The 26466-nt window shown below is 34.2% G+C and overlaps 1 protein-coding gene across 5 annotated transcripts in view; it reads right to left on the reverse strand.

Moving 5' to 3' along the window:
* LOC108739401 (calbindin-32) overlaps positions 1–20449 on the reverse strand; it is a 29936-nt gene extending 9487 nt beyond the window's left edge. Inside the window, exons 1-11 of one of the 5 annotated variants that reach the window (XM_025973080.1) lie at positions 20312–20449; positions 14783–14949; positions 13768–13853; positions 9432–9521; positions 9282–9368; positions 8358–8414; positions 8201–8284; positions 3372–3427; positions 2785–2830; positions 1471–1482; positions 515–571 (exon numbers count right to left, since the gene is read on the reverse strand). In XM_025973080.1, the coding sequence (XP_025828865.1) occupies positions 515–571; positions 1471–1482; positions 2785–2830; positions 3372–3427; positions 8201–8284; positions 8358–8414; positions 9282–9368; positions 9432–9521; positions 13768–13853; positions 14783–14949; positions 20312–20334 (765 nt within the window). In that variant the 5' untranslated portion in view covers positions 20335–20449. Of the gene's footprint in view, positions 1–514; positions 572–1470; positions 1483–2775; positions 2831–3371; positions 3428–8200; positions 8285–8357; positions 8415–9281; positions 9369–9431; positions 9522–13767; positions 13854–14782; positions 14950–20264 lie in introns of all 5 variants that reach the window. The other 4 variants (XM_025973079.1, XM_025973083.1, XM_025973081.1 and 1 more) reach the window with 4 other exon arrangements.
* Positions 20450–26466: the final 6017 nt, after the last annotated feature.

Genomic DNA, 26466 nt, shown 5'->3' on the forward strand with positions numbered 1-26466 from the left:
GCGACGCGCTGATGAGATCCAAAAAGATCGAAATCGCGATCCGCGTCTGGCAGTTTCGACAGAATACAGACCACTTCGAATTATTTTATTATTTATATAATTGATTGACAAAAATCTCTTCTCGATGTAACAAAGAAAAACTATAATTATATATTTATGATCAATTTCAGACTTAAACTAGGATTGAAATAACGTAAGTATTGATTTTCGTTGGAGAATAATTGTCTCGCTATACATTATTAATAAGCAATACTTTTGTTTTGTTAGACAACGAATTTGTATTGGAAAGCGTTTCTTCCACCCTCCTAAAAATATTCGGAGCTACTAATGTACTGTGATAATGAACGTTGACGATTAATATAAATTAGTCCCTTAACAACAGTGAGCTTTCTGGTACATGATACCTACTGTTTCGTATACTTTATAAAGATAATTTCAGATTTAGGTGACATAAATATGTGTTTTTATTAGAAAAGTGTAGGTATTTACCAGGTTTTAATCTTCTAATAATTACCCTGTCATAAAGGGCAAAAACCCTTTCGATGTCGTCTTTGGTAAGTTTCGTTGCTCCCTGAAAAAAATTGAATAAACATTAGTTAAAAATTCATGAACGGAACATAAACATTAAAATGAAAAATATAACAATTTGGATATTGAAGGAATATTGTACTTTACAACAAGGACATGCAGTAGAATGAAAGCAGGCAAAAAGAAAAACGGTGCGACAAAGCTCATGTTGCTTTCCATCCCTAAAGAAAGCAAAAAAACGTCTCAATATAGATGTAGATGTACCTAGGCAAATTATATCATTACCTATTTTATTTTTATTTCTATCATTTAGTTCACTGTAAAACTTTAAGACAAATGTTTCTTTCGAATTCTTTGACGCCTTATGGACGGAAAGGAAAAGATATAAATTTTCATTTAGTGAAAAGTGTTTACAGACACTTTGATTGTTCCTAGAGCGTTTGTCGATTATTATTATTATTAGATATACCGTATGCGAAAATATCTATTTTGACATTGAGCTGTAATACGCCACCCACGTCGAAAGCAGTAAGGGCGGCACAACATGCATACTGACTGGGTGATGTTAACCAAGTTAAAGGTTCACTTTTTCGCAATCGGTATAACTATGTGTATTTTTAAATGCTTGCTCGCAATGGTTACTCGCTCATCAGTTCAAAATAGTTTATTGTTAATAGAATATTTATAAAAATGGTCTCGACTGTTTTTCGAGGACGAAAGCATATTGGGACTACTTTAAAATGAACTCACTCTTTTCATATTTAATTTAAGAAAACAGCACAGTGAGTGTTCGGCTGCAGAAAAGGCCTCTAAAGCACGTGCGAACACCTTGTATATTAAATGATGTATTATACAACGCTAATCGAGAAATGCTGCAGGTGCTTCACTATTCACTCACGACCAGCTCAATTAGTTATCATAACAAGTTTAAATTGTACTTACTTCAAATCCTTCCTAAGGTTCAAGCAACAAATAAAGCCGTGCAATAATTAATTAGAAATGGTATTTTTAGCACAAGTTTAGTATTTGGGTCGAGTTTTTAGTTTGTAGTGTTTAATGGGTTGCATGGAGCTAGCCAAACTTTGGAAACTTAACATTTACAAACTTTGCTGATACTTAAACTCATCTAACAGTTAATATATTCGATGTTTAATAAGTTTAATCCTTTGGATTACTTAATTATTGTAAGCATGGCTATATTAACGTGTTCTTCGTCAATTTCAGCAGTATCTTGTAGAAAAATTAATGGGCATTAAAAAATAAAATAGAATTTTGATTTAATACACAGTGATGAAGTTGAAGCATTGCTAAAACTGATTAATCAATCAGGAATGGTATATCTCTTCTGTCGTATCTACATTAATTATGAGAGTTTCAGAAGTTTAGCTAGCGCCACTGAACTTTATTGNTTTTTTCAAAAATTATTTATTTATTCATGAATATCTACTTTGTCCCCTTCAAAGTAATCCCCACTAGATATTATACGCTTGTTCCAATGTTTTTTCCAATCCTCAAAAAATCATTTTTTGTGATCTTGTTCGATGCCGTCTTATCTCTTCAATCGTAGCGTAGCGTCGTCCTTTCATGGGCCTCTTAAGTTTCGGGAACAAGAAAAAGTTTCAGGGTGCCAGATCTGGAAAATACGGTGGCTGCACCATTATTAGTGTGTTGTTTTTGCCCAAAAATTCGCGCACAAACAACGATGTGTGAGCAGGGGTGTTATCATGGTGCAAAAGCCAATTTTTGTTCTTCCACAAATCTGAGCATTTCTAGCGGATTGCTTCGCGCAAATTGGTCATAACTCACAGGTAATATTCCTCATTGACCGTTCTGCCCTGTGGCAAGAACTTATTATGCACCAAGCCCCTGCAATCGAAGAAAACTGTAAGAAAAACCTCCACATTCGAACTTGGAGCGCTCTTTTCGGTCTTGGCTCGTGCAGCAGCTTCCACTGGGATGATTGAGCTTTGGATTCCACTTCATAACCGTGAACAGCACTAGTTATGACCCTCTGGAGCAAACTTGGGTTGTCGCAAACAAAGTCCAATAGCTCCTTAGCAATATCTATTGATGCGATGCTGTTTTTGGTCGAAATTGAGCAATTTTGATACGAATTTCGCGGCGACCCGTCTCATCTCAACCAAATCATTGGTAAATTCAATGTTCGTAATACTTTTTGAGCAGACCTCGTATGTGTGCCGTACATTTTTGTGACATATTATAGAAGAAAATAGAACAGTTGAGTACCTCACTTACCTTGAAGACCTGTCGACAAAGGAAGTTTTCTTTGACGGGAAGTAACCTTAAACAGAAGATAAGAGATGATAAACTCGAAACATCAAGTTCTGGGTTAGTAATTTATCGATATCACTAGGAGTGGACAGCAATTTCGAACATATTAGGTCTCATCGTCACACCTTAATAGCTCAGATTTATCATATTTTATTCCCTTCAGCGGATCGGCGATTCATGCCGTGGTACAAAGTGATGGGCAGGGTCGTGGGGATTAGGGTGCAAAAGACGAGGGAAAGGCAACAGAAGAGTGTCTGTCCATCGAGTATTTCTATTCCACAATTTGTCTACATGATCCAAGGAAACCAAAGAAAAACTTGTAGCAGTGCAAGCAGATTCTGAATTGAACCAAAATCCTTCCAAATAATGAGTTATTATCTAACTACTGTACTGCACTAGATCTGATAAATTGCTGTCCAAGTCATAGTTAGAAAATTACTAAATATCAAGGATGTAGTATATTAGCAGATATTCACTACTAATTCTAATTATTCATAGTTATGGGAGCTAGGGATGAAGCGACTGAGAAAGAACAACATTGACTCACTTACTTTGCCATTTCGGAGAGTTGAAGTCTGCCATCTTTGTTTGAGTCAAAGACTTGAAGCTAAAATTAAACAAAATACATATAATTAGTTTTTCGTAATCTAAAATAAATATTCATTTACAAAGAGTATATTGCAGGTGCTTTCAGAAGCCCTTGAGTAGTTTGAAGGTAGTAGTAGGTGACCTATTAGAGTAACTCTATAAACTTCAATATATTTAATCCAAAAAGATTTTTGGTAGTTAGGCCTTTTAAACTAGCGAGAAAAAATTCGTATTTCGCTATGTGTACTGCCACTTTGATGGATCTTCAATCGTTTTTTCACTGATCATCTCGAGATTGGACTCGCGACAAAATGAGTCAGCGACAAATTAGCGACAAAATGAGTCAGCGACAAACTAGCGACAAACTTTAGCTCTTACAGTATCCTTCTACGCTATTTGTATTTCGCTATGTGTAGTGTCACCTTGATGGATCTTCAATCGTTTTTCACTGATCGTCTCGAGATTTGACTCCGGGCTAGAATTATTTTACATTTTCCGGTCGTAGCGACAAATTTTTGATAACAAACTAGCGACAAATTACAGCGCATTTTAGAAATGAAAAACAAAACTTTGTCGTGCTAGTTTGATACACAACCCAAAGGGTGTGTCATAAATAAGTTTGTTTCTTAAGGTTAAAAATGCGACAATTTAATCCTTTTGTAGATGCTGCAAACGTATAACCAACACTAAGAATTTACTGAAACCGAATATTGCTTATTTCGGTTGAAAATCAATACTAACAGAAATAGGGCCAGCAGATGGATATAATGTATAAAAATCAGCGTTAAGACATAATATATAAATGTCGATTGTGGTCGTTAGGGCAAATGCTCTCTCGGGCGCGTTTACAAATGTTTCGTGCGCACTTTGAATATAAAGTTATCCATGAACAGATAGCACGGTCCCAAGAGTGATATTTAAAGCAACATTTGCACACAAATTGCCAATTGCTTCTTTTAATATTAGACAGTAGATACACAGAGTGGAAGTCAAGATGTGGAAGTGAAAAGTTAAATATTTCAACACCATTTTCACATAAAATTAGGCGGTTAAGCATATTTCAGTTTTAGATACTTGGAAAGTACATATGAGGGAAATTCAAAGAAAAATAGTTGTAACAACTATTAGGGGTGCCCAAAAAATTACTGTTAAGATACATAGTGATGTTACAGGCGAATGATGAGAATATCGTGGATAGAGATTAGAAATGAAGAGATATTAGAAAGAATAGAAGAACAGAGGACTCTATGGAAGTCAATCAGAAATAGACGAGATAGGTTGGTAGGACACCTTCGCAGGCATGAAGGTCTAGTCACAGAGAAGTAGAGGCAGAAACAGGAGTTAAGAGGAGTAGAGGTAGATCTAGATTAGATTACTGTTCGCAAATAGTTAAGGATGTGGGCTGTTCTAGTTTCGGGGAAATGCGAAGGTTAGCTCAGCATTTTATCTTGACCTCTTTTTTATCCCGAAATCGTATTCCCTTAAGGCTTTTCTTCATTCTACGAAATAAGAAGAGGTAGCAAAGAACTAGGTCTGATAAGTCTTTACCTCTTTGGGTGGAGGAGCTGTTTTATCAGCTAGTTTTTTTTTTAAATAATCAAAAACTTCTTAAATTTTTGCCTGTTCTGAATGTTGAGGAACATCTAATAGTGATAACCTTTAATTGACGTTTGGCCATTTCTGAATCGGACAAACCACTTGTAAATTGTTGCCATTGAAATTGTTTTCGTAGCTTAGTGATTGGCTAAATACTTTTCGAATCATCATCATCATCATCATCATCATAAGGTCGTCAGTTCTAAGACTGGTTGGACACGCACCTCCACTCTTTCCTATCCTGAACTAATCTTCGCATTCATACCTAAAACTAGAACAACCGACAACCTTAACTATTTGCGAACAGTAATCTAATCTAAGTCTACCTTTACCCCTCCTAACTTCCGTTTCTGCCTCTAATATGTCTCTGACTAGACCTTCATGTCTGAGAAGGTGTCCTACTAACCTATCTCACCTATTTCTTATTAACTTCCATGAAGTCCTCTGTTCTCCTATTCTTTCCAATACCTCTTCATTTCTAACCTTTTCAACCCACGATATCCTCATCATCCGCCTATAACACCACATTTCGAACGCTTCTAACCTTTTCTTTTCCGCCGCTCCCACTGTCCATGTTTCGCACCCGTACAACGCCGTGCTCCAAACATACACCTTTAACAACCTTTTTCGAATTTCTAAATTAACCGTTCGCGAGCATAGAAGTGACTTCTTTTTATTAAAGGCGACACGACCCTGCGCTATCCTCTGCTTTATATCCCTACTACTCCTTCCATCCTCACTTATCTGACTTCCTAGGTATCTAAAATCAGCCACTTCTTCTAATTTTTCGTCTCCTATCTTTATATTCGCTCTTTCCCTACTTTTTCTTCCCTTGCATATCAGTATTTTAGTTTTACTTTTATTTATTTTCATACAGTACTGATCTGTCAGTACCGCTTCCATTTTATTTAAAGTTATATCTAAGTCCTCCTTGCTAGATGCTAATCCTGCTATAACTTTTCGAATATGACTTGTATAATTAAAAAGCCGATTGTTCCTTGTTGTAACAAAAACTGATACATTAATGTAATACATACATTGAACATTAAATTTTTGTTAGTGAGCTATTAGTTTTTTATTAATTAAACTTTTACAAATTACTAATTAGAATAATGTTTTCTTTGTAAGTTTTACAATAACTGAATTGTTTTTTGTCATTCACAACGTCGGAATATATTTTCAAGGTTGTTACGTCTATCTTTTGTTCGTATAAAACATCGTTCAAATAAATAATATTGTAAGAAAGTGACGAAGAAGCTTTTTACAGTTTACGATAAGAAATGAGTTCGGGGAGGTGACGATGATCTACGAACTTCAGTATACAGCCGTGTGCTTTATCGGGATGTTGTTTTGTATTAAAACAAAATTATTTTGCCGATGTTAATATATACGTTTATATTACAGTTTATTAGCTATTAAAACTATTCTTCTGAATATTGTTAATGCTATAATAGAAGGATTTTCATGCTTTCTACATGGGTAAGTATTATATACCAAAAATTTGCAATGTATGGACCTTTGAAAGGTTTTAAGATGAATCATAATGAATAACCATTTTATTACATGGATGCCAAAGGTGTATTAACCATTTTTGCTAACGTTTAGGGTTGTAATCGAGTATCTTTCAAGAGTAGACCCGAAAACAGATGGAAGTTATCGTTATCAGTGCCTATTAAACTGTCTTGATACCGTAATAAAGAAAATTAAGTGTTTAGTCTGTAATTTATCGAAGCGTTTAAATTTCAAAGATTAAAAAATCTACCGTAATATTTGAAATTTAATATACTTCTTTGTGAATTAATGTTATATGGGTTAAAAAATGTGAATCTTATATTTAAACTTAGTTTCTTTCTAGATTAAGTTAGCATTTTGCAATGGGCTGATTTTACTGTTTTATTTGTAGTGTTGTCTCGTAAATCGTCTTTGTGAAGCAAATACTACAATAATTTAAGTTTTAGTAGGCCCTTTTCATACCTTAAACTTTAAGAAAATTGAATGCGATATTCGAAAACTATTACCACCTGTTTTTAAACTGATTCCATTCACATCAGTTAAAGTCAGGGAATGTTAACTGTTTTATGCATTATTCAGAAAATTTTGAATGTTAATGTTGATGATTTTGAATGTTGAATTTTGTTCGATATGTAATATAGATAAAGTTAAGTCTAATTAGCATCCACTCATTACAAGTTTAGATATAGATATCTAAATATTAATGTGTGAAGAATAATTTGATAAATAAAGTGTGAAGCAGGTGTATGCATTACCATCTGTATGAAATACTTTGATATTTTAATAGTGGTTAATATCTAATATTAATGTTAAAATTCATTTTCAATTTTTTACCCACTATAAACCACCTCAGGTTCCGGGTTCGATTCCCGGTAAGTATTGACGTTTTCAGGATACTATGTATCTTCATCATCATCATCATAAGGTCGTCAGTCCTAAGACTGGTTGGACACGTACCTCCACTCTTTCCTATCCTGAGCTAAACTTCGCATTTCCCTAAAACTAGAACAACCCACATCCTTAACTATTTGCGAACAGTACTCTAATCTAGGTCTACATCTACCCTTCCTAACTCCTGTTTCTGCCTCTAATATATCTCTGACTAGACCTTCATGTCTGAGAAGGTGTCCTACCAACCTATCTCGCCTATTTTTTATTGACTTCCATAGAGTCCTATTCTTTCTAATACCTCTCCATTTCTAACCTTTTCTACCCACGATATCCTCATCATCCGCCTATAACACCACTTTTCGAACGCTTCTAACCTTTTCTTTTCCGCCGCGCCCAGCATCTATGTTTCGTACCCGTACAACGCCGTGCTCCAAACATACACCTTTAACAACCTTTTTCGAATTTCTAAATTAATCGTTCGCGAGCACAGAAGTGACTTCTTTTTATTAAAGGCGACACGACCCTGCGCTATCCTCTGCTTTATATCCCTACTACTCCTTCCATCCTGACTTATCTGACTTCTCTGATATCTAAAATCAGCCACTTCTTCTAACTTTTCGTCTCCTATCTTTATATTCTCTCTTTCCCTACTTTTTCTTCCCTTGCATACCAGTATTAAGGGTGCGACAACAGCAATAAATTTTCCCTTATTGAGGTAGTTTATAGTGGATAAAAAATTGAAAATTAATTTTCTCATTAATACTTCCATCTAGACATCTGAACACGTACTTACCATAGTGTCTGTGTATTCTATGAGTTTGTCTTCTGATACGTCGTTAATTCGTTTGGCTTCCTTCAACAAGTCCCTGAGAAAATTCTGAAAATAGAAAACTTGTTGCCATTTCTGTGCGAGATTCAAAAATCTAACTATACATTCTGTGAACTTTTACCTTTAATTCATCCGCTTCAATATATCCACTTCCGTCGGTATCATACTCTCTCCATATCTGAAAATGGCAATTATGTGAAAGTAAAGTAATGTTATCATATTATACGCTGATGTCTGTAGGTACAAATGAAAACTGACAATAAAAACTAAGAAAAACACTTGCGTTTGTATATTGGAAATTCTTTTGTTTTTTATCGGTGGAATATATTACAACATAAATGTAATTGAGCTATTTTCAAATTCAAATGAATAATTCGTACTGCCAATAATCGATACGGCGATCTACGGCCTATTGTTTCAACAAAATGCGTTGGTTTCGGGTTTTAGTATTTTCTTTAATGTAAGCAAACTGTTTATATTAATTTTAGGTTTTTGTATTTCATTAAATCGCGATTTTTCTTTCTTCGAACGCCTACAGACAAGTTTAGATCATGTAATAAATAATAATCCTGCTCCACTACCACGCATGCATCTTTGTGATTAAAAAGACTAGGTATCTGTCAGGTACTCAAAGATATTCCCAACTTTACGGTACAAAATTCAAAGGATAATACTAATTGGTCTCCCTTTTGGAGTTTCCTTTACGAGCGAGACTCTCGTCCTGTTATTGATGTCCTCCGGTGAATATATGTATGCACTTAAGCGTTCTCTACACTACAACGCTTTCTTTGATATGATCTGACTTATGTAATTAGTTTCAGTGCTATTTACCTTAAAATCGTATAATTTCACTTCTATCTATAATTAGTCTTCCTTAACTATGAACTGAATTACTCGCTATTAAAGATTACTTTTTAACTGTACTAAACGAAATAATAATTGTACCTGTACCTGTAGTACATGAGGGTAAACATTTTAGTTTTCTGTTTATTATTTATTTGACACATTTTGACTTATATAAAGCAAATTATCGAACAAAGATTACCTTCATGAATTCAACGCTGGACTCCAGTGGATTATCAAATCGAAACAATAACAAAAAGTTTTCTTCCATTGGTAACAACTGGGCCAACTAGAATAAATTTACCTTAACGTTAAAAAAGCAATGAAATTTAATTAGGTGCGTCTTCCCTACCTCCCGAATGTCAATCTTTCCATCCTGATTATCGTCGTATGCTTCCATAAAACAAGCCTTCAGCTCCCGAAGCATATCATCAGATACAGCCTGTAAACAATAGCATTACTAATAGCAAGAAATAAAATTGTGTTAAATTTCAGTCTCTCAAGTGATAGATAATACACGTAGTAACTGATAAAAAATGAAACTTCTTTAACATGTTCTACTTTGAAATATTACTAGGGGAACTTCCGTGTTATATATTTATAACAGATCAGGTTTTATTAGGAGTTTTATTTCTGAAAATCCTTCTCCTCGGTTTTTATGGTTAAAAGGATTTTTAAGTCGTTTGATTTGTTCAATTCTTTTGACAAGTCATGATCATTAGTATATTTATTGATGAAAATAACACCTATGAATATTTGTTACTAATATAAACAAGATAGTCAGTGCTGAAAGATATATCTAAAGAAGATAGTATCTTAATGACGAGTTCTTATTAAGTTTATTTGACTTTTCTACGCATTTTTTGCATCAACTACATGGAAAATTGAGAGAAAGCGGCAGATAGCCAAAACCCAAGTGCCCTGAAAACGGAAATGATGCCCCATTTGCTTTTTATCCTTTTGCGTGTCACATGTAATTTAAAACCCCCTTGAAGAAAGATCCTTTCTCGTTATTTAGAGGGTCTTCCATTCAAACGCTAAGACGGCTGCAAGTAATGAACTTAATTCTTACGTAAATGGTATCGCGTGTTTTACTTTTTCTTTTTTGGTTTGGCTCGCACTGGTCAGGACATTGCGTATTTTTATCCTTGCAGTATTTTAGTTTCTAAGAAAATAAAAGCTAAGGAACTTGAGAGAAATCGGAAGGAAATGTATTGGTTCTGAAGATAGAAGACGCGATAAGTATAAATGTTATTGAATTCTATTACCCAACAGGAACTTATATTAACACGAACAAAGGACAGAAAGGCAATAAGCGAGAGGATGTTGACGAAAATGTCCTAGTTGTGACAGTAAACTGTTTCAGTAATAGTCGCTCCGGGAAACTGGAAGATGTTTCTCATAAGGGAGTTGGTTTTCATTCGAGTTTATAACGAAATTTCAACATCGTCCTGTTGTTTCACGGAATCTAGCAAGTCCTTTTATTTGTTCCTTCTCTGCTGAAAGATCCTTTGGGAGTGCTTTAAACTAGTGCCTTGCGTCGCTTTATGTTTTCTGTGTAAAGGTGATTTTCAAAAATAATTTCGGTTATGTAATATGGAATATTGCAAGTTCTGCCTTACAAAAAAAAAACCCAAAGGACCAAAACTGTTTACCTAATAAAATTGCTCGCCAATAGATCTACTATATTTAAAAGAATTTGTTGGCAAATTTGGACAGTCCACATTTTATGATAACTAATAAGGGACTAAGTATTTCACAAACGCCATTATCCTCATATATCTTCTACAAGGACGTCTTAGAATTAGGTCATCGTCTTATTACATATACGAAAAGAGCAACCACAACCATCATCCATCTTAAGTGTCACGTTGAGGGGCGCATGAAAAGTATCTTGGCGGATTAAATTTGAGCAGTAATTTGTCTTGTATTTTAAAATTTACATAAACAACATGTTCGTTCTTAACTCTGATAGGGACCAAGAAAATAATAAAATAAGAACTACATTTCGTAAAGCATTATACGTATAACTTTGAATCACGGTGTTGTTTGTATGTTGATTTTGTTAATCCTCGAGCTTCCAATTTCCGAGTAATCTAAAGTTAGTGGGAACTTTAATCCGTGTGGGTTTGGAGTCCTTCCAATAGCTGTTAATTGACGTTTGCATAATGCCTTTGAGAATGTCATCCAATAAGGTTGATTTTGTGTAGAGGACTTAAACATCGAATCAAAGTGAATTGACAAAAGTTTAATTACTCTACGTATTGTGTGCTTCCATTTTCTAAAGCTAAATCATCATTTTCTTTATGCTTAATGCTCATATTTACGTATACGTGTTTCAAGATAATGGGTTTTAATGATTTAATAAGTGATATTAAATGGCTTCTGCTACTTCAAAAAATACCCTAGGAGCTATCTATAACTATTTTCAATGTTATATTACAGCTCTTTTTATTAATCAAATGAACTAACGAAAACTTTTATATTACAGCGTTGCACATGTGAATCATTTGGAAGAAGACGTGTTCCATTCTACATTATTGGAAAACTTTCAAAGAAGCTTCCTTGCTTTCAATGGTAAGTGCCAGAAAACCCATTTATATTGAATTGTACGTATGTAATCATCAGGGAACTATTTATGTCTCAATTTCCTTTTCGTTGAATTCCGCAGGTTATATTTTTATTATAGTCGGAAAGCGTGCTTCATCTGAAGTCACACTAGTAGTATGTTTCACTTACTTATTCCAATAATATAATAATCATTTCGTATAAGAAAAGTGCATATCATATATGATGCTGTTAAAAAGTATTTAGTTAGTAATTTAGTACATTTTTATTCTAATCTAACGTTTTAATTCCAAAAAGTGAGCCGTTTATGTAGGTAAGTAAACACAATGAAAAATTATTAAAAAGTTAATTGAAACTTTTGGTGGAGGCGCCGGGACAATTTAAAACAAAAGCTGTAATTGACCTGTAATTCCGGTTTCGTTGCAGTAAACTAATGAAATCCCATCTTCTAATTGTAGTTTGACCCTATAAATGCAATTGGGGATAATAATTACTTTTTTACAATAAATTAAACAATTTCTAGTTCTATGGTATAGGCAACCAAACATACAACAAATGTTACAGGTTAATCATGTAACTAATTACAAACGTTTTTCTAGCACGAAAGCAACTCTTACGTGAAACTCCATACCAACCTCGTCAAATAAACCACAAAATATTACGTAAAAATAATTGCTTGAATTTAACCGATTTACTAGAGGTTTACCGCACGAATACAAACAATTTTCATGCGCTGTCTCTGCCAAAACAACAGACACGAAGTCGTAACTACTGGCTCTTAATGAACTTCAGCTTCTCAAATTATCTCACATCCGCAGTGAAGACAATCTAGCGCCAAATACGTGCAAAATGCAATGAGAATTTCAAGTATGCCAAATTGAAATCGGAAGTTCATAAATATTCTAATTAGGAGACTATTATTAAGAGAAATTTGTAGTAACTACTACACAATCTGTTCTTGACTATTTATTTATATTACATAGGTGTCTACTTTCGTACTTGCTAATCTAAATAGACGATGAAATGCTTCTACTAATTGTTATAAAATACTATAGCTTTTAGAAGTAAATATGGTAAATGTCCCCAAAGGGGGTGGGGGTGGGTGGGATCGAAAAAGGAGATCTCCCCCACCACTGTACCATAAAAAGTTGGTGGCGGTCTTACACCCATAAAAAGTTATGGGGGTTGAAAGTTGATTATTTTGACAATTTTCATACACTATAATTCAAATAAAATTCAATTAAAAAAATATTTTCAAGCGGGTGGAGGTGGGGGATCGAAAGAGGGTGGTCACTTGAACAAAACCCGATAACCTAACCTAACCTAACCTACCTTATTGATAAAGATATTTAAATAATGTTTTATATAACTTTCTCAATATTTTTATGTATTTTTCATTAGTTTTATCTTTGAATATTGTTTAAGAATGACTATATAAATATTTACATGCCTATGGGGGTGAGACCGCCACGAATTTTTTATGGTACAGTGGTGGGGACGACCTCCTCTTTCGACCCCATCCACCGAAGGGGGTGGGGGCCATCATCTAGACATTTACCGTAAAAATTTGTATACATAATTGATTATAAGTCTATAACAAATCCGATTATTGTGACTAATTGAAATAATCGATTACTTCGATTAATCGATCGTTGTTAGAAACGGGTTACAATTAATCAATCGATTTTTAATACATTAATCGGATATTTTTCCTTGCCTTAAAAATCGCTTTATCTAAAACTTGTAATACTTTTTCGTGTCTGTTTTATATGATCATCAGAACCATATAAACTTATAAAATTTGATGTCAACCACTAGTTAATACAAAGCAGGTGAAAATTCGAACACAAAATTTATTGTTGGATTGCAATGAAACCATGTACATAAAATCGTTAAATATACACAAACAGATCTGTCGACTGTAACGATTAACGGCGAATATGCCCTAATTGAAAGTAAAGTTTTATTGCACTAGTCCACCATCAGTACAAATCGTGTAATTGATTGTTATCTAAATATGCAGAAATAGATATTGGCTTGTGTAACAGCCATTAACTGAATATACTACCATTTGGATTTAAATCAATAACATAAACATGCAAATGCAAATTAGATCTCACCTCGGGATCTATCTCCGTGGAATTAGCACTGGAAACAAATTCTCGCAGGAATCCATCTAATTCTGACCCTTCAATATAACCATTCCCTAAAATAAAACAGAAAGAAAATGATACAAGAAGAAAGGCTTTCACGGCCGGAACCCATAGTAGAATGAAACTATAGAAAGAAAATGGAAACTGAATATTTTTACGTTAATTATTAAATGAGAATAGCAATAAATTTTACTCATTTTTATCCTTTGTAACATAAAATTTAGATATATTATGGATAGCATTGCTTTATTTAAACTTTCGCAGTGAAAATGAGTACAAACTAAGTTCTAAATTTTCATCCATATTGAGGGTTTTGAAACAACTTTCCAACTACTGCTTGCTTGTTATCTGAAATGTACAGTTCCGCGTTTTCCTGTATTGTTTAAATGCTTTCTGGGATTTTTCCGACGTTTCCACTGTTTTGGAGTTTACAGATGTGAAATGGTTTTATGAAACTCCGAATCAATGGGCTATTTGCTATGGGTTTGAAACCTTATTGTTTTTGCGAGATATGATTCCCAACTCTGACCATTGATATCTTACGGAAATTTTACTTTCTAAATGAACATTTCCTTTTTCTATCTGGAATACCTAAGCGATTTACAATAATATTCAGGTATTTTAAATGAATGTTTTAGTTAATAAGCAGAAGGCAAAGTTTTACTACAGTTAGTAGCCTTGACGTGTAATGAACCGATAATCTAATCAATCTATTTTTAAAATCATGGTAAATTTGCATGTTTGAAGTACAATTAATCTGTCGTCTATTTGTTCTAATGAACATCAAGAAGCTTTTGGTTTATCTACGTGTAGATATAAGTTAAACTTCATTTGTTTGTGTGTTTTCTAAAAATAATAAAGAACGTTATATATGTACACCGAACGCTACCGTAAGGTAAACATTCATTTGTATATTTTCACATTTTATTTGAATTTTCGCAGTTATTTAGCTAATCTTATGATTAGTTGAAAGAGAACATACCGTCTTTGTCGTAGTGGCTCCACACCTCCATGAACTGATTAGCTGAAAGTTTTTTCAACTCCTTTGAGTCTGGATCACGATACTGTCTCATAAAGTTTGCAGCCTTTTCTAAATTTAGCCGCTTATTGGCCTGTTGCTCTGAAGCAGCCGTCATGTTTTTTCCTTTTCTGTAATGAAATTTAACTCGATTATTTTTTTAAACCGAACATTAAAGCAAATATATACTACATTTATCCTTTTGGATAAAAGATTAAAAATTAAGAATATTCACATTTCGAATTTATTGGTTCTTATTAGCACGGCATGCCAAACCGAAATTGTTTAGTAGATGACTGTATACTGTGACGAATTTAATCAAATATAAAAAAACGAACAAATCATACAGGAATCACCATTTTTCTGGACATCTTGTATCATCATCATTATAAGGTCGTCAGTTCTAAGACTGGTTGGACACGTACCTCCACTCTTTTTTATCCTGAGTTAAACTTTGAATTTCCCTAAAACTAGAACAACCCACATCCTAAACTGTTTGCGAACAGTAATCTAATCTTGGTCTACCTCTATCCCTCTTAACTACCGTTTCTGCATCTAATATATCTCTGACTAAATCTTCATGCCTGAGAAGGGGTTCTATTAACCTATCTCGCCTATTTCTTATCGACTTCCATAAAGTCCTTTGTTCTCCTATTCTTTCTAATATCTCTTCATTTCCAACCTTCTCTATCCACGGTATCCTCATCATTTGCCTGAAACACCACATTTCGAACGCTTCTAACCTTTTCTTTTGCCCAGTGCCTACCGTCCATGTTTCGCACCCGTACAGCGCTTCGCTTCAAATTTACACCTTTAACAATCTTTTTCAAATTTCTAAATTAACCGTTCCAGAGCATAGAAGTGACTTCTTTTTATTTATTATTTTTTATTGAAGGAGACGACCCTGCGATATCTTATGCATTATATCCCTACTTCTCCTTCCGTCCTGACTTCTTCTTCTAATTTTTCGTCTCCTATTTTTGTATTCGCTCTTTCCCTACTTGTTCTTCTCTTGCATATCAGTATTTTTGTTTAACTTTTATTTATTTTCATACAATACTGTTTTGTCAATGCCGTCCCCATTTTATTTAAAGCTATCTCTAACTCCTCCTTGCTAGATGCTAATACTGCTGTATCATCTGCAAATCTAAGCTTATTAATCTTTTGCCTCTGTATGTCTACCCCATACAGTCGTACTGTCTTTAATGATGCTGATTGCGTCTTCGATGTATAGATTAAAAACTAGCGGTGACAGTGTACATCCCTGTCTGACTCCCTTCCAAATATTAACTTCTCTACGTTGTATACATTTTCTTTCTTTATTCAGCCTTAACGTTCACCATTCTTTATGCTTTGATATTAGGTGTCAACTAAAATAAACAAAAGCGCTTTTCTGCTTAGTTCAGCAGTGCCTTTTGGTGTCATGAAGGATTCTTGCAAGGAATGTCACGTAGCAGACGTTTGAACGAATTTTCAGTAAATCTATCTCGACTAGTGCCAAATTGTCCTTTAGGAACGTAACCCGGTACCAAATCAATAAACAAAACGAGAACTACAACGCTCTAGTTATAGTAAAAGCTTTAAAAGCGTGCCTGATGACGTGCGGCGTCGCCTATTTCCCACTCGTGAAAATCTTAACAAGATTTACCCCTCAGACTTTTCTCAGGAAGCTGAAAACTTGTCAACGTGACCTTTAAGCTTACCTACTCGAAATTACTTAATTACTTAGCTGCAAAGTACAGCAGGACAACTGCATATTTGCTATAAAGTTCATAAATTGATGTTAATTACAAAGACGTGGGGTGGAAAATTGGACCATGATGGTTAATGTAACTGGGTAGCAGAACATTTACCTACTATAGAAACGATTTTAATCATGGAAGGTAAACGAGACGTAATTACAGTGGCTGAAATGTCTCTTCGAAACTGTGATTGAATGTAAAAGACGGTCTAACCAATTCCAATTAAATATTTCTAAGCAATTTTCTCAATAATTATATATAACTTTAAGCAAAGCAAACTTCATCAAAGTCGGGTTGTACATTCGTTCTGAGACTACGATGCTTCAGATAGAAAACAAACAAACTAATTGGCAGAAGGACAGGCAATTGCTATTATCTAATTATATGTATTTCCCATTAAGTTCTACATAAAAAGGATTGTAAAGGTAACGTCAACCTTATGGTCAGACATACTACCAGATCTAGATTGCGATTTAGTCCCATTTTCTAATAGACCGTAAGTAGTTTTAATAAATCACCAGTTAAAATGCTTTAGTAGAGGTAAATACCAAGTAGATGGCGATACAATGTTCTTAATTGCGTAACTGTAGGTTTTACCCCCGGATTCCCCCGCGTTGTTCCTAAATACATGTCAAAGATTATCAATCGTCCTAACCCTCGAGAACAGCATTTCTTCTGGATAAACGGTACCCTATAGGTTTTACCCATGGCTTATCTCGCGTTGATGTCCTAAATACTTGTCAAGGATCATCGACGATCACATGAATCTAACAAAAGGTACCCTATGTCTTTTGCTGTACACCTGATAATGTGCGCAGAAAATTTCATGATGATCGGTTGAGAGGTTAAAGCGTGAAATCGTAGCAAACAAACAAATTCACATTTCCAATTATAAATAATATTAGTTAGGATTTATGAATCGCAAAAGAACACCATTTTGCCACAAAGTACAAAAACAACACTTGGAACTGCATTTTTGCAATGTCTGTTTGATGACCCCATGAAAATGTTATCAAAGTGGCGCATGGAAAGCCAATTTTATTTGTCCGCCGACGTTTTATGACCTCTTTTACTGAGCAGAGGGTCGTTTCCAAACTGTCATGTGGCTTACCGTAGAATTATCTCTTTGCATATCATGCTTAAACATGTCCATTAGTACTAAAACGAGCTATTTAGAGCTTTGAATAAGAGTGACACTTAACATCATACAGCGGCAGCATGTTGTACTGTCCAAAGACAATAACGAACAGCATTAATATTGTATGATGTAATGTACCTACACTAATAATGATGAGAAATGTTCTAACAGCGATATAAACGTCAGTGGTGTAGCTATCCTAGATTAAACTGGGACCCCAAAACTATATATTAAAAAAAAAAAGCATAAACGTTTTGAAGTTGTCATCACTAGAAGTTTTCTTTCACAATAATAGTGGTAGTTAACAATAATTTCAATTTAAGAATTTTAGTATCATCATCATGAGGTCGTCTTTTAGGTACCTATCAAATGTACATCATTTTTTTCCATTTGGTGTTAGGAACAACAAGAAGAAGACATTGAAAGACTTGCAACAATAAATATTTTCTAAATCAAGTTTTTTTAATGGTTATGTAACGTCTTCTCATTGTGATTAAGCAAGGCTTTCTTGAAGTACTTCCTTAACTTTTTAACATTTCAATCGATTCGGAAATCTCCTATTGAGCTACTTTTTTCCTTTTTCAATTGGATGCCACTCAAAATGCATTGAAAGGTTCGATTTCCTATTGTAGTGCACTGACGATCAGATACTTAAAAATCCGCTCTTGTGTCTGATGACCGAGTAGAATATAGAAACACTCGGTGAACATAATAAGAGGTGTGAAATAAACCGAATGGTATTCTTCTTTTATGAAATTTGGTAGATGCTCAGTCATGCCAACGTTTGAAAGTGGCACAAAAAGGGCTTACTATGAGCGGTAGTAGATAAATTTTTGATTAGAAATGTTTTTCAACATGACATTATTTAATAAGAACATTTATGGCCCTGTTGTGATAGATCCTCCCGGAAAAGGCCCCTCTCGTTACAAAAAAATCGGTTGTCTGTAAAGTCGGTTTACTGACGATAGTTGAACGTGACAACGTCATAAGAAAATACTGATGGAATGGTTTCATTTTTCAAAAGAAAATTTTAATTTTATTTGTTTGATAGATATTTTGTATGGATATAGAGAAGGAGGTAAATGGAAATGTATTATTGTATAGCAGCTGTCCACGCGGACGCATCGCTCACTCAAGTAGGAGAGAGACAGATGTCGAACGCTGCCGAACGCGGAGGCCGATTGTGCCTCTTTGTCGCTCGTTCCGCGCTCTCGCTTGCACTTCAAGCCTTAAATGGAACGCCTCAGAGCGAGGTAACGCCGCATGAGTCATGTTTTTTCGTGCGTGCAGCCGGCTCCATCGAATTATAAGACGTTGTCACGTCAAAAATTCTTGACTGCTGGTCTGCAGTAGGCCAATACTTCGCCCAAAAGCCAACCTCTCATTTCAAATAGGTACTTTACTTGGGCACGTATAGATGGCGATATATTGCCATTTACTTGATGTTAAACAACATTAGTTGGATGCATATCAAATATCATTGTCTCCTAATAGTACAAAGTAATTCAAACCATGCGCTGGCCGAATGTGTAATAAACCTAAGTTGTGAGTACATTAATGATGTGTAAACACGTATTTATTAATGTCAAAGATGTCGTTTAATGTCTGAAGTTCATTTTGTGTCACATGTTTTTGTTTTTTGGATGAAAGCTAAAGTTTTTCTTGTTAATCAGTAAACCAAATTAGCTTTTCGTTATTGAAAAGACATAATAATTACTTTTATTTAACAGCAACATACTCTTTTGTTTATTTGCATTACCTTTGTATGCTTTTTATATTAACATCATTTGCATTTATGTAAGAATCATCGAAGGTATTTAATCAGAGCTGCTATAATCTAGAGATTATGTAAGTAAGATAATTGGAAATAGTTTTTAAATAGTATGATTTGCATGAACATCCATTTTTTGTGTTTGTTGTTGTTTGCTTAAGTAATTTAGAAAAAAAAACAAATAAAAAAAGCTCGTGTAATAATTANTTTATTTATAACAAAGTTGAAAATTTAATTCTATTGATCTTTCTTCCTCTGGTTGGTATTCAAATGAATACTGGGGTTAAAATTATCTTTTATCTATACAAAGTTTTAGTAATTTTTGTTAATGGTTATTGATCTTTGAGCATGTACTACTTAACCAGAATCCATCACTACACTTTTTAACTTTAAAAAAACTAGCCTAGTGATACCAGAAGCAGATTTTACCCATGTTTGCGTAATGAATGTTTGGAGAAAGGGGTTGCTATGCTATCTGTAGCTTTTTATTAATTTATCTGTTAACTAAGACCAGCTTGAGTTACTATGTGTCTTGCGAGAATTGATTAAGAAGTACTGTTGGGATTTAGAAAGCTGCAAACCCTTTAATTCTTCCTTATTAAACAAGAAAACTCAAAATAGATCCCTACTATTTTGGGTTTTTACAATACGTGTGAAGCATTCACAATTATTTATTTTACGTACTATATTAATGGGAAGATAACTAAAGTTACAAGGTTGCTATTAGTGTTCGTGGTTGTTTTAACTGTATTATCTCATCATACCTCATACGTAACAATAATAGGTACGACTTACCGCAGTAATCAGCAAGTCTCTAATGACTATATTAGATCGTGTATTACCTTTCTCTTTTTTTAATAGTCATGTTAATAGTTTACAGAAATAAATGTATTACACTTTGTTAGGCACATATACACTTAGTAAACTCCATCGGAATATCCATGATATAACGATTCCCGTAAATTGAAACGGAAAAACTAATTTCCCTTCCTCTGGATTAAGTATTTATGAAGGGGTGTTTGTCACATGGGATTAATGAATTGTTTACTGAAAGAATGAAGGTCCATATTCATTTTTATTTGATAAATATTAACATAAATTTATACAATAAATCCCACCTATGTTTGTTTTAACGGAATAGACTTTAGACTTACTTTACTTATTTGAGCATTAAAGAAAAAACTCGAGATTAATAATAAAGTCTTTTTTTACCCCCTATTGATTCATGTTATGCGAGTGTGTTTATAGAAGACCTTCAATTAACCTTCATGGATGTTAGTAAAGTATGAGAGTGAATTTTGCAAACAATTTAAAAATGAATATAAATTGTAAAAGTTAATATTGATTTTAAACGCCGATAATATTTACAATAATATGTAAGTTCGCTTCCTACAAGGTTATACTGTAGAACAATAAAAAAAGACAATGAATGAAGATAATTCTCACATTAATTAATTATTAGTTTTAATCCATAATAAACTGTCTTTATTGTATTATAAATAATAAGAAATAACAAATATACAAAGTGTGTCACAACCAATACAGGCCGAACAGTATTAGAAAGAATTGGTGGCATTCATTTTTCTCTGCTGGGGATTCCCTTAAAAGGAGAAATGCAGGCTACCAACCATTAATCCGGTCAGGAATTGTTTAAACCATGGTTGTTTATAATACAAGAAAGAAATAGATAAAATCCTATATATAGTTCAAGGCAGAAAAGAAAAGGTTCGAAATGTGGTGTTATAGGCGAATAATGAGGATAAGATGGATAGAAAAGGTTAGAAATGAAGAGGTAAGAATAGGAGAACAGAGGACTCTATAGAAGTCAATAAGAAATAGGCGACATAGGTTGGTAGGACACCTTCTCAGGCATGAAGGTGTAGACAGAGACATATTAGAGGCAGAAGCAGGAGTTAGGAGGGGTAGAGGTAGACCTAGATTAGATTACTGTTCACAACTAGTTCACGATGTGTGTTGTTCTAGTTTTAGGGAAATGCGAAGTTTAGCTCAGGATAGGAAAGAGTGGAGGTACGTGTCCAACCAGTCTTAAGACTGACGACCTTATGATAATGATGAAGACAATAGGACACAATGAAGAGACAGAATAGTAAACCCGATTCTTTACAAAAATATAAAATAAAANAATAGCAATAAATTTTACTCATTTTTATCCTTTGTAACATAAAATTTAGATATATTATGGATAGCATTGCTTTATTTAAACTTTCGCAGTGAAAATGAGTACAAACTAAGTTCTAAATTTTCATCCATATTGAGGGTTTTGAAACAACTTTCCAACTACTGCTTGCTTGTTATCTGAAATGTACAGTTCCGCGTTTTCCTGTATTGTTTAAATGCTTTCTGGGATTTTTCCGACGTTTCCACTGTTTTGGAGTTTACAGATGTGAAATGGTTTTATGAAACTCCGAATCAATGGGCTATTTGCTATGGGTTTGAAACCTTATTGTTTTTGCGAGATATGATTCCCAACTCTGACCATTGATATCTTACGGAAATTTTACTTTCTAAATGAACATTTCCTTTTTCTATCTGGAATACCTAAGCGATTTACAATAATATTCAGGTATTTTAAATGAATGTTTTAGTTAATAAGCAGAAGGCAAAGTTTTACTACAGTTAGTAGCCTTGACGTGTAATGAACCGATAATCTAATCAATCTATTTTTAAAATCATGGTAAATTTGCATGTTTGAAGTACAATTAATCTGTCGTCTATTTGTTCTAATGAACATCAAGAAGCTTTTGGTTTATCTACGTGTAGATATAAGTTAAACTTCATTTGTTTGTGTGTTTTCTAAAAATAATAAAGAACGTTATATATGTACACCGAACGCTACCGTAAGGTAAACATTCATTTGTATATTTTCACATTTTATTTGAATTTTCGCAGTTATTTAGCTAATCTTATGATTAGTTGAAAGAGAACATACCGTCTTTGTCGTAGTGGCTCCACACCTCCATGAACTGATTAGCTGAAAGTTTTTTCAACTCCTTTGAGTCTGGATCACGATACTGTCTCATAAAGTTTGCAGCCTTTTCTAAATTTAGCCGCTTATTGGCCTGTTGCTCTGAAGCAGCCGTCATGTTTTTTCCTTTTCTGTAATGAAATTTAACTCGATTATTTTTTTAAACCGAACATTAAAGCAAATATATACTACATTTATCCTTTTGGATAAAAAAAATTAAAAAGTAATTCACATTTCGAATTTATTGGTTCTTATTAGCACGGCATGCCAAACCGAAATTGTTTAGTAGATGACTGTATACTGTGACGAATTTAATCAAATATAAAAAAACGAACAAATCATACAGGAATCACCATTTTTCTGGACATCTTGTATCATCATCATTATAAGGTCGTCAGTTCTAAGACTGGTTGGACACGTACCTCCACTCTTTTTTATCCTGAGTTAAACTTTGAATTTCCCTAAAACTAGAACAACCCACATCCTAAACTGTTTGCGAACAGTAATCTAATCTTGGTCTACCTCTATCCCTCTTAACTACCGTTTCTGCATCTAATATATCTCTGACTAAATCTTCATGCCTGAGAAGGGGTTCTATTAACCTATCTCGCCTATTTCTTATCGACTTCCATAAAGTCCTTTGTTCTCCTATTCTTTCTAATATCTCTTCATTTCCAACCTTCTCTATCCACGGTATCCTCATCATTTGCCTGAAACACCACATTTCGAACGCTTCTAACCTTTTCTTTTGCCCAGTGCCTACCGTCCATGTTTCGCACCCGTACAGCGCTTCGCTTCAAATTTACACCTTTAACAATCTTTTTCAAATTTCTAAATTAACCGTTCCAGAGCATAGAAGTGACTTCTTTTTATTTATTATTTTTTATTGAAGGAGACGACCCTGCGATATCTTATGCATTATATCCCTACTTCTCCTTCCGTCCTGACTTCTTCTTCTAATTTTTCGTCTCCTATTTTTGTATTCGCTCTTTCCCTACTTGTTCTTCTCTTGCATATCAGTATTTTTGTTTAACTTTTATTTATTTTCATACAATACTGTTTTGTCAATGCCGTCCCCATTTTATTTAAAGCTATCTCTAACTCCTCCTTGCTAGATGCTAATACTGCTGTATCATCTGCAAATCTAAGCTTATTAATCTTTTGCCTCTGTATGTCTACCCCATACAGTCGTACTGTCTTTAATGATGCTGATTGCGTCTTCGATGTATAGATTAAAAACTAGCGGTGACAGTGTACATCCCTGTCTGACTCCCTTCCAAATATTAACTTCTCTACGTTGTATACATTTTCTTTCTTTATTCAGCCTTAACGTTCACCATTCTTTATGCTTTGATATTAGGTGTCAACTAAAATAAACAAAAGCGCTTTTCTGCTTAGTTCAGCAGTGCCTCTTGGTGTCATGAAGGATTCTTGCAAGGAATGTCACGTAGCAGACGTTTGAACGAATTTCCAGTAAATCTATCTCGACTAGTGCCAAATTGTCCTTTAGGAACGTAACCCGCTACCAAATCAATAAACAAAACGAGAACTACAACGCTCTAGTTATAGTAAAAGCTTTAAAAGCGTGCCTGATGACGTGCGGCGTCGCCTATTTCCCACTCGTGAAAATCTTAACAAGATTTACCTCTTAGACTTTTCTCAGGAAGCTGAAAACTCGTCAACGTGACCTTTAAGCTTACCTACTCGAAATTACTTAATTACTTAGCTGCAAAGTACAGCAGGACAACTGCATATTTGCTATAAAGTTCATAAATTGATGTTAATTACAAAGACGTGGGGTGGAAAATTGGACCATGATGGTTAATGTAACTGGGTAGCAGAACATTTACCTACTATAGAAACGATTTTAATCATGGAAGGTAAACGAGACGTAATTACAGTGGCTGAAATGTCTCTTCGAAACTGTGATTGAATGTAAAAGACGGTCTAACCAATTCCAATTAAATATTTCTAAGCAATTTTCTCAATAATTATATATAACTTTAAGCAAAGCAAACTTCATCAAAGTCGGGTTGTACATTCGTTCTGAGACTACGATGCTTCAGATAGAAAACAAACAAACTAATTGGCAGAAGGACAGGCAATTGCTATTATCTAATTATATGTATTTCCCATTAAGTTCTACATAAAAAGGATTGTAAAGGTAACGTCAACCTTATGGTCAGACATACTACCAGATCTAGATTGCGATTTAGTCCCATTTTCTAATAGACCGTAAGTAGTTTTAATAAATCACCAGTTAAAATGCTTTAGTAGAGGTAAATACCAAGTAGATGGCGATACAATGTTCTTAATTGCGTAACTGTAGGTTTTACCCCCGGATTCCCCCGCGTTGTTCCTAAATACATGTCAAAGATTATCAATCGTCCTAACCCTCGAGAACAGCATTTCTTCTGGATAAACGGTACCCTATAGGTTTTACCCATGGCTTATCTCGCGTTGATGTCCTAAATACTTGTCAAGGATCATCGACGATCACATGAATCTAACAAAAGGTACCCTATGTCTTTTGCTGTACACCTGATAATGTGCGCAGAAAATTTCATGATGATCGGTTGAGAGGTTAAAGCGTGAAATCGTAGCAAACAAACAAATTCACATTTCCAATTATAAATAATATTAGTTAGGATTTATGAATCGCAAAAGAACACCATTTTGCCACAAAGTACAAAAACAACACTTGGAACTGCATTTTTGCAATGTCTGTTTGATGACCCCATGAAAATGTTATCAAAGTGGCGCATGGAAAGCCAATTTTATTTGTCCGCCGACGTTTTATGACCTCTTTTACTGAGCAGAGGGTCGTTTCCAAACTGTCATGTGGCTTACCGTAGAATTATCTCTTTGCATATCATGCTTAAACATGTCCATTAGTACTAAAACGAGCTATTTAGAGCTTTGAATAAGAGTGACACTTAACATCATACAGCGGCAGCATGTTGTACTGTCCAAAGACAATAACGAACAGCATTAATATTGTATGATGTAATGTACCTACACTAATAATGATGAGAAATGTTCTAACAGCGATATAAACGTCAGTGGTGTAGCTATCCTAGATTAAACTGGGACCCCAAAACTATATATTAAAAAAAAAAAGCATAAACGTTTTGAAGTTGTCATCACTAGAAGTTTTCTTTCACAATAATAGTGGTAGTTAACAATAATTTCAATTTAAGAATTTTAGTATCATCATCATGAGGTCGTCTTTTAGGTACCTATCAAATGTACATCATTTTTTTCCATTTGGTGTTAGGAACAACAAGAAGAAGACATTGAAAGACTTGCAACAATAAATATTTTCTAAATCAAGTTTTTTTAATGGTTATGTAACGTCTTCTCATTGTGATTAAGCAAGGCTTTCTTGAAGTACTTCCTTAACTTTTTAACATTTCAATCGATTCGGAAATCTCCTATTGAGCTACTTTTTTCCTTTTTCAATTGGATGCCACTCAAAATGCATTGAAAGGTTCGATTTCCTATTGTAGTGCACTGACGATCAGATACTTAAAAATCCGCTCTTGTGTCTGATGACCGAGTAGAATATAGAAACACTCGGTGAACATAATAAGAGGTGTGAAATAAACCGAATGGTATTCTTCTTTTATGAAATTTGGTAGATGCTCAGTCATGCCAACGTTTGAAAGTGGCACAAAAAGGGCTTACTATGAGCGGTAGTAGATAAATTTTTGATTAGAAATGTTTTTCAACATGACATTATTTAATAAGAACATTTATGGCCCTGTTGTGATAGATCCTCCCGGAAAAGGCCCCTCTCGTTACAAAAAAATCGGTTGTCTGTAAAGTCGGTTTACTGACGATAGTTGAACGTGACAACGTCATAAGAAAATACTGATGGAATGGTTTCATTTTTCAAAAGAAAATTTTAATTTTATTTGTTTGATAGATATTTTGTATGGATATAGAGAAGGAGGTAAATGGAAATGTATTATTGTATAGCAGCTGTCCACGCGGACGCATCGCTCACTC

The sequence above is a fragment of the Agrilus planipennis genome, unplaced genomic scaffold (genome assembly GCF_000699045.2).
Source record: "Agrilus planipennis isolate EAB-ADULT unplaced genomic scaffold, Apla_2.0 scaffold123, whole genome shotgun sequence".
NCBI lineage: Eukaryota > Metazoa > Arthropoda > Insecta > Coleoptera > Buprestidae > Agrilus > Agrilus planipennis.